At 38.8% G+C, this 16,814-nt stretch overlaps 1 protein-coding gene across 7 annotated transcripts in view; it reads left to right on the top strand.

The window, feature by feature from the left end:
* The window catches only part of ANKRD17 (ankyrin repeat domain 17), a 141,365-nt gene that overhangs the window by 51,641 nt on the left and 72,910 nt on the right, over positions 1-16,814 (top strand). For all 7 annotated transcript variants that reach the window (XM_072624352.1, XM_072624350.1, XM_072624351.1 and 4 more), the window contains exons 2-7: positions 3,696-3,849; positions 4,626-4,782; positions 7,891-8,038; positions 8,241-8,388; positions 9,602-9,835; positions 12,506-12,600. In XM_072624352.1, the coding sequence (XP_072480453.1) occupies positions 3,696-3,849; positions 4,626-4,782; positions 7,891-8,038; positions 8,241-8,388; positions 9,602-9,835; positions 12,506-12,600 (936 nt within the window). The remainder of the gene's footprint in view (positions 1-3,695; positions 3,850-4,625; positions 4,783-7,890; positions 8,039-8,240; positions 8,389-9,601; positions 9,836-12,505; positions 12,601-16,814) is intronic.

The raw sequence follows: 16,814 nt of genomic DNA on the forward strand, positions 1-16,814 counted from the left end.
TTTATTAAACCCCTGCTTCCAAGGAGCTTATCTGTTTGGATTCTAGATAGTGTAATAGTCTCTATTGTAAAATTCAAAATAATGTGTATTTCATGTTAAATTGTTTTTATTGGACATGTTTGCTTTCCAAAATTTAGGAATAAAATTCATAATTCATTGACTTGGGGGCAAGGATAAGTTTTCTCAATATTGATGAAGCCAAGATGCCAAATATTTTCTCATTTACTTTGGATGGTCAGATTTTATAGCACTATTCAGAGACATTTGAGTCTTGTATGATTTGTTTCTTACTTGAAAATTTCTTCCTTATATCCTTGACATGACCCAGCTAGTATAATAACTGCATCAGTATTTCCTGATCAGTGGATTCAGTCTGTTTCTGTTTCATTTACGTTATTAATAGCAATATTGAATTTTTGAAATGACTTCACTAATGACTAAATGATGAAACAGTATGTTTATATTTAATAAACCCTCAGAAGGCATTCATGTAATGGGAGGCTGTGGGATTCTTGTTCTCAGTCTGTACCTTACATTTTATATGACTTTATTCTTTCTAGACCTGTCTTTTCCTCATTCATGAAATCTGTGGAGGGGAGGGGTGATCTCAGCAAAGAGATCTATTTTGTGATCCTGCTATTCTGTTGGGAGCGACACCTTGAAAAGTATTGTTAAATTAACCTGAAAGGGAGATCATCCATACTTTAGGAGCTCACACCTTAAAATATAATAAAATAACCTCCATTCATAGTACTTAGTGTGTTATTTAGCCAACGCCAGTCAGTCATAAGCTCGTACATCGCCCAGAGCAGCCTGTGCTTGGTGATGTTGCATAGGTTACTTGGAGTATTGAAGCGCTTAATTTATGCCAAGCGCTGTGCTAAGCTTTGGCGATTAAAAAAGGCTAATTATCCCAGTATTCTCCCTCTCTCTGAGAAGAACTTTTCGGTCCAGCCAAACTATTCTACTTACCATGCACGCCTGGAATGGAGTATTTCTTTGCTTTCTCCCTTCCTTACGTTGCTAGCGTTCTCTTGTCAGCCCAGGGACTACAGTGGTTGGAGCCTTGGATTTGCAGTCAAGACCTCAGTTCAGATAGGACCTTAGAAAACTTAATAGACAAGTCGCTTAACCTCTTTGCCTCAGTTTCCTCAACTGTAAAATGGGGATAATAACAGCACTTACTTTGCAGGGTTTTTGTAAAGATCAAATGAGGTGATATTTGTAAAACACCTGGCATTTATTAGGCTTATTTATAATTGCTTATTTCCTTCCTTTCTCCTTCCTGTTTTCTAATGATCATCCTGAAAAAACCCTCAGTTGCTCCTTTCATGCCTCAAAGAGTTGTCCTATCTCAACTACCCTTTGTAGGTATCTACAGCAGATGCCTGCACTTTTTTGTCTCCTTTTTTTAAACCCCTTATAATTCAGCTTCCACCTTTATCTTCTACTGAAACTGCCCTCTCCAAAGTTACCAGTGATCTCACTTGCCAAATCCAATGACCTTTTCTCAATCCTCACTCACCTTGACTTCTCTCTTTTGGTAATTATGCATGCTGTCCCACTGCTCTCTCTCAGTCTCCTTAGATAGATCCTTCCTGAATCCCTTTCTCCCTCCCTACTACTTCACTTGGTGATCTCATCAACCCAAGATCTCATTACCATGCTGATAATTGTCAAATCTGTCTATCCTTCCCCTAATCTCTTCATTGACCTCCAACCCCTTGTAGACATTTTGGATGTTGCTGCCTCACCATTCCCTCAATCTTCTTCTACTTTCCCTATTACTGTACAGAAAAGCACCATCTTCCCAAGTCCCCCAGCCTCACAACCTAGGAGTAATCCTGAATTCTTCACTGTTTGTCATCCCCCCTCCTATTCCCCAACCCCCATGTCCAGGTTCTTGCCAAGGCCTGCTTTCACCTTTGCAACGTTTCTCAAATACGCCCCCATCTGTGTTGTGACACTGCCTCTCCCCCCTCCAGCCCATTTTCCATGTTTAGGTTCAACCATGTCATCTCCTTTACTGAAAAGCTAGTGATTCCCTGTATCTTTCAACATCAAGTACAAAACCCATTCAAAACCTTTCATAAGCCAGCCAGCCCCCTCCTATCTTTGCAGTTGGCTTATACCTTACTCGCTGACTTGTCCTCTTTGATTCAGTGACACTGGTTTCTGGGTTGATGCATGAACGAGAGAATCCCACTGTCAGCTCTAGACATTTCCTCTGACCTTCCTCCACACCTGGAGCGCTTTTTCTCCTTAGCTCTGTCTACAGACCTCCCTGGCTTTCTTTAAGCCCCAACGAAAATCCCGCCTTCCCTCCATTTATCCACTATCTAACTTGCTTTCTATACATTGGTTTGTATGTGGTCCCTTCCCTTATAAGGGAAGCTCCTTAAATAAGCTTATTTCTTTTTGTGTCCCCAGGGTTTACCAAATGGTAGGCACTTAGTAGTATGTTTGATTGATTAATACCCTAATTAACACAGTTATCTGTTTCTGTTCTTCTAATGGAAGGGTAAGATCCTTGAAAGTACAAACTTTTTTATTTTGACCTAGTACATACATCACTTTCCAGTCTTTTATTTTATTATTTTAAAGGTTCAGACCTGTGATCTCATGGAGGTAGAGAACACTTGGTGAGGAAATGGCCTCTACTAATGCATATTGCCCAACTCTTCTGTTACATTAGCATCTTATTTACGTAGAGCATTGAGAAGTTAGGTCCTAAAAAGCCATCTTACAGAGGTCACCCACTTCCATCCCCTCATTTTATAGTTTGAATTATCAATTAAACAAATACTGATTAAGCTCCTATTATGTGCCAGGAATTGTGTTAAAGGCTGGGAATACAAAAAGAGGCAAAAGACAGTTGCTTCTTGCAAATATCTTATAACCCAGTTGAGGTAGAGAACACATAAAATGAAGCTGGAAAGGGGGAAAATGGGGGATGAGGAAGAAAAGTTCCCTGACCAGTGGGACTTGAGGAGAGCAGAATCACATCGTAGCAGCACCACTGGTGGAGGCTTCGAGGGGTCTTTGGGCTCTGCCCTTCAGCTTTCCGTTCTATGGGGCGCTGGTGAGGAGAGTCCCAAAGCTGATGGAATCTGTGGACTAGGAAGTTTCCTGATGCTGAGCTTTTTTCCCTAGGAGCATGGTCTGCTTGGATTCAGCTGAGGCCTTGAGAAGTTAACTTGCCTCAACCATCACATAGCCCTTCCCTTTCAGAATATGGACTTGCTCTGAGGCCTATTCTGTTTTCTTCTCTTCCTTTCATCTTGTATGTAATAGGTACTTCATAAATGCTAATTGGGTGGAGTTCGTTCCTTTGTGTATCTGGTAAGGATCGTTAGGGCAGCTCGGCGTCAGTGGATAGAACGCCAGGCCTGCAGTCAGGAAGACTCATCTTTCTGAGTTCGGGCCTCAGATACTCAGGAAGAACTGAAATAACCAAAACAGCTGGACAACAACAGAGGCATTTACTCAGTATTGTTCAAAAGCAAAGTATCAAGTTGTGCAGATGAGCAAAATTGGGGTGAGGCTAGTTGATAATTTTCTGACACATCTGTTGATAAATGAAATCTCTCCTAGACAAGTTATATAGCTGAGAATATGCCAAGTGAGTCCGAGTTTATTTATATAGTCAACATCTTTGTAATTAAGAATTTATTAATGTGGATTTTTTTTTTCAGGTGGAGTCATTCATTTTAGATCAGGATGATTTGGAAAATCCAATGCTGGAAACTGCTTCCAAGTTACTTTTGTCTGGTACAGCTGATGGTACAGACCTCAGAACTGTAGATCCTGAAACACAAGCTAGATTGGAAGCTTTACTTGAAGCTGCAGGTATGGTTTGAATCTTCAGGTAACTCTTGGATATTTGCAGTAATTAATATCTGAATGTTAATTGAACAATGTCTTTCCCCTTTCTAAATCATGCTTTTAAACCCTGTCCCTTTTCCATCATCAGCATTGCAAGCTCCGCAGTCAGTGTGCTAAACATTAATGCTGCTGTTGTAGTGGGGGAGATTGAAGTGGACTTGAGTTTTTGTTTTTGAATTGGTGTTTTTACAAATTTGTGTCACAGAAAGTAAAAGCATAGGATGTCAAATCTTTTATAAGATGATGGTAAACATTTCTGGTTGGAGGAAATCCTAAATAGCTAAAGAAAAGTGAAATAAGTAGATATTTGAGCAATTCAAGTAAAGCAGTTCAAGCTACTTAATGACATATAGCTGTGTCATTATGAAGGATAACTGACACAAACGCTATCTTTGAGTGACCACTTTTCTAGGCACTACCCAATATTGTTCTTTTCAACCTCAGAACCACAGTCAGAACTTTGTTGGGGTCCTTTTGGGGAGGGATGCTTGATTCCTTTCCTTAAAGGAACCCTTCTAGAGAAACTTTGTACTTGCTCTGCAGTTTGTAGTCTTAGAAGGTCTCTGCCTGACTCTGCCTCATTCTGCGGATTATTCCGTTAAACTTTAGCCTGTCCTGTCTCTTACCTTTCTCTTTGGAGGGCCACACTGACTTTTGACCAGTTTTATTTGGATTTAAGCAACTTGAATTTCACTTGTTTTTGCTTTTGATGTGTCCTGATCCTGACCCTGACCATGAAGGAATTGGCAAATTATCTACCGCTGATGGTAAAGCCTTTGCAGATCCGGAAGTGCTCCGGAGGCTGACATCCTCTGTTAGCTGTGCCTTGGATGAAGCAGCTGCTGCCCTGACCCGAATGAGAGCTGAGAGCACTGCCAGTGCTGGCCCCACAGACAAGTGAGTGAATGTTAGATGTAGCACATGGGTAATTGTTTTTATAAAACGTTCAAATACATCCTGACTTAAAACATCCGTATCTTCAGTGTATGTAGAACTTGTATGATAGAGTGGATTTTTGACCACTAAGAGTGGACGTGGAGAGAAAATATGGTTGGGATCTTTCTTCTTTCGCATAATTTCTGACACCAGAAAGTTCCACTGGTATTCATTCCTCTTAGCCTGTAACTAAATATTTCTCTTAAGGAACAATCATCTGTAGATGTTAAGTTGTATTTTCTAATAATAACCTTAAAAATGTTGGAGAAGTGGTGTAGGGTGTTTTGAGAGTAATTAAAAATAGCCTATATGGAAGGAAGGAAGCATATTAAAAACCTGCTTTTTAGTGTAGCAATTCTGAGGACTGATATTTCTCTACTCTAAAAAACCCTTCCCTGGCTGAAGATGGTTTAGGTGAAATACAAAAGACCCATTTTAGGGAAATGGATTAAGGAGTGGGGACCAAAATTTTAGATAAGACTCCTTGGACATTGATCTTCCTGCGGGACAATCCTAGGTTTCGGCTACCTTGCCCCACCTTATTCTTCCAAAATGCTGATAATGATTGGTGGGTGGGGTGGGAAAATCCTTTTCATTCCTTGAGGAGTGTGTTGCTGGAAGGACCCAAATAATCTGTTCATTTTATTTAGAGGCTAGGGTCCTTACTATATACATTATACTACAATCCCTTCCCTCAAAAGAGCATACTTTCAGGGGAAATAGCATGGAAACAAATACATACAAACAAGATGTAAGGTAAATTGGAGGTAATAGCGTGGGGATGAGGCACCAGCATCAAGTGAAATCATGAATGGCTTCTTCAAAGAAGCCTGTGTAGCCAGAAAGTGGAGATGAAGGAGGGAGAAAAGCATTCCAGAGTCAGTCTTTGAAAATACTGACTTGGGAGAGTTGTTAAAGTTGTGAAAGGAGGCCAGTATCACTGGATCATGGAGTACCTCGTGGAGGGGAGTAAAGTCAATGAAAACTGGAAAGATAGCAGGAGGCCAGGTTATGAAGGGGGCTCTAAAAACCAAAGCGAAGGTGCTGGAGAGCCCTGGGCTTGGGATCATCAAGACTGATCTTCTTGTGTTCAAATCTGGCATCAGGTACTTATTAGATGTGTGACCCTGAGCAAGTCACTTAACCCTGTTTGCCTCAGTTTCTTCATCTGTAAAATTAGCTGGAGAAGGAATGGCAAACCACTGCGGTATCTTTGTTAAAGAGTACCCCAAATGGGGTCACAGAAAGTCAGACACGACTGAAGAAACACCTGACCAGCAACTCAGACTAAACAGGATTTTGTATTCAATTCTGGAGGTGATGAGCCAGTGGAGTTTATTGAATTGGGAGGTTGGAACGGGAAGTGGGACATGGATGTTTAGCCTGGAAGATGGAGGCCGGTCTGGATTGCTTCTGCAGTAGTGTGGGCATGAAGCAATGAGCTCTGGCACCAGCATGGTAGTATGGAGGGAGAAAGTAGAGTTGCCACTGTGGGGGCCTGGAGAGTTGGTAGTGCCTTCCACAGTAACAGGAAATTGGAAACAAGGGAGGGTTTTTGAGTAGGAGAAGCTGAGAGTTCAGTTTGGGGTATGTTTTATGTATGTTTACAGGACTCCTGCCCAGTTTGTGAAGTTCAGTTGCCTCTAGGAGGTGACTGGAGCTCTAGAGAGAGATTAGGCTGGGATAAATTGTTCTGAGAATCCTGTGCGGAGGTATGAGAATTGAATCTTGGGAAGCTGGTGATCACAGAGGAAAACTGAGTACAGGGAGGAGTGGCCTCCTGACTGAGCCTTGGGCAGGGGTGTGGCCACAGCCAGGATCCTTCCAAGGACCCTGAGTTGTGACTGCTTTTTGGAATGTTAACACTCAAACTATTTTAATGTTGTGATCTTTTCTTTGTTCAAGATTTCTGTTTGATATCAGATCCTCTTGGCTTAGAGAGATATATCAGTGGTCATTGGGCAATTGCCTGTTTGAACATCTAAGCCAGAAATTGTTTGGATATTAGATTAGTATTAAATTTTAAAAATTTATTTGTCTTATGCCTAAAACAGAGTACAGTATTATGAGTTTTTTTCTCAACACTTGGATTATTTTTTCCACTTTGTATCAGAATCTTTCTTTTGCAACTCCCATAAAAGTATAAAAAGGATTATAGTATTGTTTACCAGCTTATGAATATGATCCCTTTTGAGTGGTTTACCAATTGCAGATAAAACTTTTCCTCTTGACCTCTTGATCACCATCCTATTTGGTTAATTATCCTATTATTCTGCTCCTGCGTAGGTTCGCCATCCTCCCTTTTTAACCTTGTTTCTCATTCCTCGTTTAGCATTTAGAGGTTACTGCCCTGCCATAGTCATGTCATAACCCTGAGAATCCTTGAATATAGTGCCTGCTGGGATTGGCAAGACTGCAGGGGGAAATCAAAGGCTTTGTTAGGGGATATTACAGTGCTGGTTCAAGTAGGTGATATCAGGACAGCTGTGGTGATAAAGCAAAAGCCAGACCCTGGGTACCAAGATTTTGTGAGTATTAAAAGTGACATAAATAAATTTGTGAATATTTAAAAGTGACATAAATTGTACAACTTCCCCCTCCGCCTCCGTTAAACAATTTTCTAAATAAGTGTTATGGAATTTTTTGAGCTTAATGTTTATGCTGATTTAAAATGCCTTTTGAATGCCAGCCTTTTATTTACAGATTTTTAGAAATTTAACCATTTGCTTGAGTCTATGCCTTGCTAGTTACATTAGAGTAAGCCTTGAATATAGGGATTTTATTTCACTTGTAGTTGCCACAACGTTAAAATTGATTAGAGACCCATAAGAGAAGATTTAGTTGTAGATATGGGGAAATGTGACTTTTCTTGATTGGGAAATGTTGGCCTACTGTTTTTTTAAAGAAAGAGCCAGGTCATGGTAGAATGTGCAGGCATCCACAAACTAATTGTGATCTTTGTCACATGATGGACTATCTAATTTGACTTGGGAAAATAAGATATTTCTGATCAGAAATTCTCGGCATACTTTGTATGTAGTGAAGTTCTGAAATTTCTTCCTTTAATAGTCGCAGTTTGGCAGAAGCTTGTTCAGAAGGAGATGTAAATGCTGTGCGCAAGCTGCTTATTGAAGGGCGAAGTGTGAATGAACATACAGAAGAAGGGGAAAGCCTTCTTTGTTTAGCTTGCTCGGCTGGATATTATGAGCTTGCACAGGTTGGTACTTTGAAAGATAATAGCTTTTGTTTATTAAGTAACTGTGAACACTTTCCCTTTTCAGTTATTTATTTTCTCAAATAAATTAAAACGTTTACCTAAATTTTGCACTGGTTAAATTAAATGCACAAGAATTCCATATCAGGCACTTGGACACTTGCTGTTGCCAGCATAACCTTGTAATGCTCTTTTTCCCTCCAAGGTTTTGTTGGCAATGCATGCTAATGTAGAAGACAGGGGCATTAAAGGCGACATCACACCTTTAATGGCTGCTGCTAATGGAGGCCATGTCAAAATCGTGAAATTGCTGCTGGCTCATGGGGCTGACGTCAATGCACAGTCTTCAACAGGTAATGGTTATCTCTTGCTTGGCCTCCCAGAAAGGTAACAGCCTGCTATAGTAAGAATCTGATAGATTGAAACAGCCATTATTAACAGTATTCCCTGTACTCAATTTGTTTCTTCACTTGCCCACATATTTGACATTTGCATAAAATTCTTTTAAATGTTAGCATAAATTGCTTTCAGAATATATTTTTAATATAACTGCTCATTCACGTATATATTAAAAATTGATTTGCCAGTAATGGAGAACCTGGTCTTTTGTACTTGATTTGGTAATGTGTGGAGAACTTGTTTCCTCTATTATCAGATCATCTCTTCTTGATTGATGTACCTTAGCAAATTTCTCCTCTAAAACCCTATGGTTTTGAAAATATGTTGAGGGAAGGAAGACTCCAAATTCCCTACTGTTATTATTAAACTATGGCTCATCATGCTGTGAAAAATGTTGCTGAGACTTCTTGCTCTTAAGTCATTGTTCTTGGCCAAATTACATAATTTTTACGTCCAACAAATGCTATTAATTTTTCCAGAGAATGTCCATTTCTTGTATTTCTTTTTAGAATTATTTCCCTCGTTTTTTTAAAGCATTAAAACAATCCATAAGAGATTCACAAGCTGAGATATCAATTGGTAAAAATAGTTTCTAACATCTGTTTTATTTCAAAAGAAAAATTTCATTTTGATGCATTGTGAGACTTTTAGTCCATGTAAACTTTGAGCAGCCTGAGGTTATCAGTCATTAACCCTCCATAAAGTAGTAGTGTCTTGGAAGAGCAGTATGAACTGTTGTATATGTAAAAGTCTACAAATTCCAGTCATTTTGTATTAGACGAATGACTTTCTAATTAAAACAATGAAAGCTTGGTGAAAGACTAACCTGTAGGTCTTTTGTTGGAAAAAAGACCAGATGTTTTTGCCTTTACTGAAGCTGACACGTGTTATTTTCTGATCCTGAGAACACTCTCCAGTTTTGCAGGTGTATCTGAGTTAATTTTAAGCAGAGAAGAATTTAGGTAGATTTTAAGGGAAAAAAATCCAGTGTAGCTGCTTAGGATTTAAGACTGTGTTAACTGTAAACACACGCACGCACGCAAGCACACACACACGCACACACAAATACACCACTATCATTTCAGGTGCTTTCTTTCTTGTTAGAATTTTGTATTTCCATTCACTTCTTTCTAAGTAACGTTCCCCTTTTTTCCCTCCCTGATCCAGGAAACACAGCACTCACGTATGCCTGTGCTGGAGGCTATGTAGACGTTGTGAAGGTGCTCTTGGAATCCGGTGCTAGTATTGAGGACCATAATGAAAACGGCCACACACCCCTTATGGAGGCAGGGAGTGCTGGTCATGTGCAGGTGGCCAGGTTGCTGCTGGAAAACGGGGCTGGGATCAACACGCACTCCAATGAATTTAAGGAGAGTGCGCTGACCTTAGCTTGTTACAAAGGTACAGTATGCAACCTTTATTTCAGAAACGTTGAAAATTTACTTTGTATTTTTCTATTATTTGTTTATTTTTAGTAAAGAATAAAATGAAAACATTCACATCCTGCAGTACAGAGTTACTTTGTAAATAAAGTGCTTGAATTGATTTCTCAATGAATAAAAATTGCTTGAAGTATAGATTCAGGTACAGAATTTATTTCACTTTCTCTTGATCAAAGGCAAATAAAACATATGGAGCTAATCTTCGGACAACAAGAAATAATGAGTGTTTTCAGTTTTAATCATTGTACCCCATAACATAAAATGGCCACACATGTTAACAATATATTGCTTTTAATTTGACAGAAGATTTAGAAGGCTGTCTGTTAGAATAGCCTTTTGGTAACTGGGCATATAAATGGCATTGAACCCTGAAGTTTGGGGTTGTTTTTTTTTTTTTTTTGAACACTGTCCATCAAGAGCTGAAGATCCAGAGGTCATTGACACTCAGTGTTGGTTGGTTTTATGGTGTTATGAATGTGCTTATTGATTCATGATAGTTGCAGGAGTTGAGTTGCTTTATGAGAAAAGTGAGAATCAACAGGGAAAGGAAATAGAAGAGATGAGAAAAGAAAAAGTGGAAGGAAAAAGTCATTTGGCTACAAAATCAGTGACAGATAGTGACTTTGAAATGTATTGGATCCTTTGACCCTGAAGAAATGGTCAAAGCTTTGGAGTGTCTAGATCTCTCATTGGCACTCAAAGAAATCTGGGAAACAGCTGTGGTGATATAGCAAAAACCCAGAACTGGGAGTCGAGAGCGAGTGTTCTAATCCTGCCTCTGCACCTGACCAGTCACCTGTGTGACCACAAGTCACTTCACCTCTCTGCGTTTCAGGTTAGATGTGATGTTGATGATGGTTAAAACGACTTTAAAGCAGCTCTGAATTCTCTCCCTCTTCCATGGGTCTGTTCTATGCTTGGCTCCATCGATATTGGACTGCTTTGCTGGGTCAGAGTAGCACTGCGCCCCCTCCCTGAAGATATGATTTGGCTCAAAGGCCCACTAATACTACAAATGACATTATAGCACAAACAAACAAATGTTTAAGATGAGCCCACATATGGCATTGGAATAAACAATTCTCTGTAGCTCCAATGTGTACGCAGCATGTTTTGTTGTGATAGATCATGATCTTCACTTTCTTTGGCAGACTGTCTGCAAACCACTCCCAAAACAACAGTGGGGTTAGTAAGCTGGGAGTGAGAAAATGACAGTTATCATTCACTGTGCAGTAGAAGCAAGCTAGAATAGAATTCAGTAAATATTTGCTGATATTTTTGGGCAAAAAACAGCAAAATGGGGTTAGGCTTACTATAGACTGCATACCAGATTTCTAGTGAAAGGGAAAGGGCAAAAACACAAGTTATTGATCTTAAGGAGGAAAGATTTGTATATATAAAATACAAAAGATTTTTAGGGCCAAGTGTAGTAGAATTCAGCTACATAAGTTTCCTAATAAGTCAATGGAACTGACATTTCAGACAAATTAAGATGGATTATTTTAAGACTAGCTGTAGCTGGTCCCAATTAGTTGTTGAATAATTTTACAACTTTCTCAGACAATTCATTTCATCCCATTGCCTCTGCCTAGAACAGTGATGGTGAAATCAGTCTGTTTTGGGGAATGCTTGCCAGCTTCTGCCATAGCATGGATTACAGGATGAGTTGTGGCTAGGCTGGGCCTTGTCTTTCCATAAATTCCTAGCCTTTGAAGTATGTTCTTCCCCACTTCTCGAAATGCTGAAAGAATGGAGCCGTCATGAGTGTGAATAATTGGAAACTGACTGAGGGCTATCAGTGGCTCTTTCTGTTGTGCGGGAATGATAATATTCTGAATCTTATAAGACAAGGCGAACAGTTGAAAAGAAACCTTTCAGAGAGCTAAGATATGAACTTGGGAGAAGAGATTACTTTGATTTAATAATTAATTTTATAGAAAATTGGCCATTTTATGCTGCATTGCAGGTAATAAGACTGCATGTTTTGCATTCCACCTTTATGAGAATGAGGTAAGTGGCTACAAAAGCAAGCTTGACAAGGGACTTTTTTAACAAAGCAAAGGATATCCCTTGTGATTATGTTTTTGCTGTGATAAGTCATCTGTATCCACAACACTGTATGATTATCAGTGTGTGTCACTTCATTGTAAAAAATATCAGTGAGTATTTATTAAACGCCTACTATGTGCTAGACACTGTGCTCAGCAGTGCCCTATTTGTTAAGTAATCTGGAAAATTGAGTCATTTAGATCTGTGGTCCTTAAGTCGAATGAGGAATTAATTTTATTTGGCTTTTTACACGTTTAATTATTGTTTCCTATGATAAGTATATTTAGTAGTACTTGAATGGTGTTATTTGAGGCTTTTGTTCTGGAAATTAATACATATTGTTTTGAAATAATTTGTTATTCAACTTGCAAATGGAATGTGCTCCAAAAGTTCATTTATATGTTGGTTATTTGGGATTTCAGAGGAATTTTTGCAGAGAAATAATGTTAAAAAACATTAGGCCTCCAGAGTATCCCACAAAAGTCTCTTTTTATTTTATTTGTTCATTCATTTATTTGTTTATTTGTTAGGAGTGATGGAGAACTGTTTTTTTAAATAATTTGGTCTACTTTTGGTTTAGGTCACTTAGAAATGGTGAGGTTTCTGCTGGAAGCTGGTGCGGATCAAGAGCATAAAACAGATGAAATGCACACTGCCTTAATGGAAGCCTGCATGGTAAGACTGGTGAACCATACATGGTACACGTCTGTTCTGATGCGCTAGGGTGAGACCTGCTGAATATTGTTACTTTTCTCATAGTGTCATCACCTAGGACTAGTCCAGATTGTCTGGATAATTCTATTGTGACCTAAGTCCAGTTTGCTCCTAGCCAAAGAACCCTATATATTCTCTTCTCTTTAGCTTGGCTTCTTCATAATAGATTTGAAACTAGGAAAGTTTTGTAAAGCATGATCTCAATTGGGCTATTATATCAAACTCTCTAAGGAACAACCACAAGATTCCTTTCTTAACCATTTTAGATCACAGAAATCACAATTAAATGCAGTTAAGGAAAAGAATACATTTAGTTAGACAACTTGTGGGCCATGAAAGGAAAAAAATGCAGTGGTGTCTTTTTATTTTCATTGGTTCAGGGTATCATTTTTTTCTTTTCTTTTGGCTTTTCTCTCCTTGTGATTCCTGGTTTTTCATTGCAGGCCTACTCCTCTGTTGGTGGGGGCAGGACCTTGGAGTATTGTATTTTGAACAAGAATCTATGAGCAGAATAGCTTGTTGTCCATTTTTTATTCTAGTTCATTAATTGGCTGGTATGTCAGCTAGCACTGGTGTAGGTCTTAGGGGCTTAGAAGAGACATGGCATGACTATCTATGACACACTATGCCAGTTGCTCCTTGCCAAGGCCTACATCCACAGCACTGGGGACCTTGGGCTGCATCACAAGATGTTCATTCCGTGTCCTCTCCAAATTAACACCATCCTGTCTTTCCAGCCTTATTTAGTGGCATGCTTTATATCCTATCCAGATGGCTACTCACTGTTACTAAACGCATCTTGAATTGATCTCCCACTATTTTTTTATCCAAGCTTATTCTCTGTTCCTGGAATAGCCTTTATTCTGCCCTTTCTCTTGTTGAATGCCTACCTGTTTTGTAAGTGATCTCCAAAATGCCTCCTTTTCCATATAGCCACTTTAGATCCTTTTTTTTGTCAATGACCTCCCAACACAGACTTCAGCATCCCACTCCATTTTTAACCACTCAAATGCCTTACATTTTGTGTTACGCTTGTTTGCTTTTATGTTACAATATAAGGTCCATGAAAGAAGGAATATTCTTCTAATTTTGAGTGTCTTCATGAAAGAAGGAATATTCTTCTAATTTTTAGTGTCTTCCAGAACACAGTATGGCATTATGCACATAGGCACATCTGCATAGACTTACTTCATAGTCAGTTTCTAGGATGATACTTCCATTTCCATGTATACCGCAAAAAAGGGAACATTGTTGATATGTCTGTATTGTAGGTGGTACATATCAATCCCAGTAGATATTTTCCATGTGGTAAACATGCCTTATTTCAGGGGAAATGAGAGTTTTAATTTTCATTACTACTTCTTAGACCAAGTCCATGGCTTAATTGGAATAGAACAGGGTTTATTCTTCTTTGAAAATGTGAAATGTAATTTCAGCTTATTTTTGACTTGCCTTGATTATGTTTTTTTGTACACTAGCGTATATAAATTCATTCAGTTCCCTGTTTCCAATGTATCCTGCCTATAGCTTGCTTTGTGAATATATTTGGATGTTGTAAGTTGCTTGAGAGCAGGGACTGTCTTTAGCCTCTTTCTGTACGCTCAGCGCAATGCCTGGTATGTAGTAGGTGCTTAGTAAGTGCTTACATCAGTAATTGAAAAATTGTAGAGATAAAATCCAGGTCTCATGACTTGATAGAATGTGAAGAATCAAAAAGATTTGAAAAGATTCAAGTGAGACTCTTGAGGTTATAAATAAGGGTGAGGAGGGGGATGTTGTTAATGCCTAATAGGGGGTACATTTTGAAGGAATGTTGAGTTCAGCATTGAACATGTTGAGGTTATAATGGTTCAGCTGGAAGTTACTCTTTGAAGACTCGAGTTCAGGAGAAAGCTTAGGGCTAGATTTATAGATTTGGGGATCATTTATATAGAGGTATTATTTGAACCCGGAAGAAACTAATGAAATATTTGAGAGAGTGTAGAATAGGAAGTGAACAGGTTTCAGAGCAGAACCTTGAGGAATAATGCTTATGCTTAAGGCAAAGAAGATGTATGTTACACTAGTCAAGAGACTAAGTGGAGCAGGTAGAGGAGAGGAAAACAGAAGAGTATTTTTTCACTGGAGCAAGGAAAGTAGAGTATTGAGGAGGTAATCAAAGATGTCAAAGCAGCAAAAAGACCAAGAATAAAGCCTGAGAACTGGAAGAGGCTGTTAGATTTAGCAGTAAGGAGATTGTGGAGGCACAGGAGAGTGAGGATCACAAGAGGATGGTTTTTAAGTGTCTGCCATACAGTAAGTGCTGCATAGCTATTAGTTTGGTTGTCGTCATCACCATCATCACCACTGCCATCATCATCTTGGAGAGGTGAAAAATACAATGATTTCCAGTTTCTGGCCACCACAAAAAGAGCTGCTGTAAATCTTTTTGTACATGTGGGACCCTTTCCCATTTTTATGATGTCTTGGGGATTAAATCCTAGAAGCAATATTGCTGGATCAAAGGGTATGCTCATTTTTGTAGCCCTTTGGGCATAGTTCCAAATTGCTCTCCAGAATGGTTGGATCAGCTCACAGCTCCACCAACAACATCTTCTCCAACATTTATCATCTTCCTGTTTTGTCTTGTTAGCCAGTCTGATAGATGTGATGTGGTATCTCAGAGTTGTTTTGATTTGCATCTCTCTAATCAATATTTAGAGCATTTTTTCATATGAGTATAGATAGCTTTAATTTCTTCCTCTGAAAGCTGCCTATTCATATCCTTTGACCATTTATCAGTTGGGGAATGACTTGTATTCTTGTACATTTGACTCAGTTCTCTATATATTTTAGAAATGAGGCCGTTATCACAGACACTAGTTGCAAAAAATCTTTCCCAATTTTCTGCTTCCCTCCTAATCTTGGTTGCTTTGGATTTGGTTGTGCAAAAACTTTTCAATTTAATGTCATCAGAATTATCTGTTTTGCACTTCATAGTGTTTTCTATCTCTTGTTTAGTCAAAAATTCTTCCCTTCTCCGTAAATCTGATAAATATACTACTCCTTGCTCCACTAATTTGTTTATAGTGTCAATCTTTATACCTAGATCTTGTACCCATTTGGACTTTATTGATATCTTTTGTTTTTGCATAAAATGCATACAAAAGATTTGAAAAAAACCGACAGTTCAATTTTGATATCTGTAAAAAAGGGGGGAGATAGATGACCTCTCATCCCTTTTCTTAGGTCCCTCCAAACTCCCAAAGCCCTGGATTAGGGGAATATCTATAAATTGAGATAGAAGCATCAGAAAGTCCCATTGATATTTTGTCTTCTCCAATGATAATCTATATTGACTTTGTGGCCTCTTTTTTACATTTTGGTTCTATCTTTTGACCTCCACCTGACTCAAGGCAATCCCCTTGTAATTTATATTAAATATTAGAATGAAATGAAACATTCATAGGCTATTCAACAGTTAAACATAGCAGTGTGGTGGTCTGCCTCAAGATTCTTCCCAGATCCATTCTATTTTCCATTTAGCTATCTAAGTGATTTTCCTAAAGAATAGATCAGACCATCATACACACACACACACACACACACACACACACACACACACACACACACACATGCATGCATGCATGCACACACACACACCTTCACGCCATTCTCCCTCACTCAGTAACCTTCATCAGCTTCCCATTTATCTCCAGGATCAATACAAAATCCCTTTAAGTCACAACTAAAATTCACCTTCTACAGGAAGCCTTCCCTGACCCCTCTTATTTTACAGCCTTTCTTTTAGTAATTATTTGTTAATTATTCCTAATTATTGTGTATGTAGTTTTTGTGTACTTGTTTGCTTCTTGTCTCCCCTGTTCAATTGTAAGCTCCTTTAGAGCAGAGACTGTCTTTGGCCTTTTTGTACCATAGTGTTTAACAGCACAGTGCCTGGTGTATACAGTAGGCACTTAATATACTAAACAAGGATTGAGAATAACTCAGGTCAGTTCAACTGAGCTAAAACTCCTTTGACTGAATTGCCTGTGGTTGTCTTGCCAACCAACCACCAGAAAATGCAGTCAATAGTCTGAGTCTTCAGTCCCGTAAGCCAATCAAGAGCATGGTTTTAATGCCTAATACCTTTTAAGGAATGGTAGCCTAACTTAGAATTGGGTCAGGGTTTAGAT

This window comes from Notamacropus eugenii, chromosome 7 (assembly GCF_028372415.1).
Source record: "Notamacropus eugenii isolate mMacEug1 chromosome 7, mMacEug1.pri_v2, whole genome shotgun sequence".
NCBI classification, from domain to species: domain Eukaryota; kingdom Metazoa; phylum Chordata; class Mammalia; order Diprotodontia; family Macropodidae; genus Notamacropus; species Notamacropus eugenii.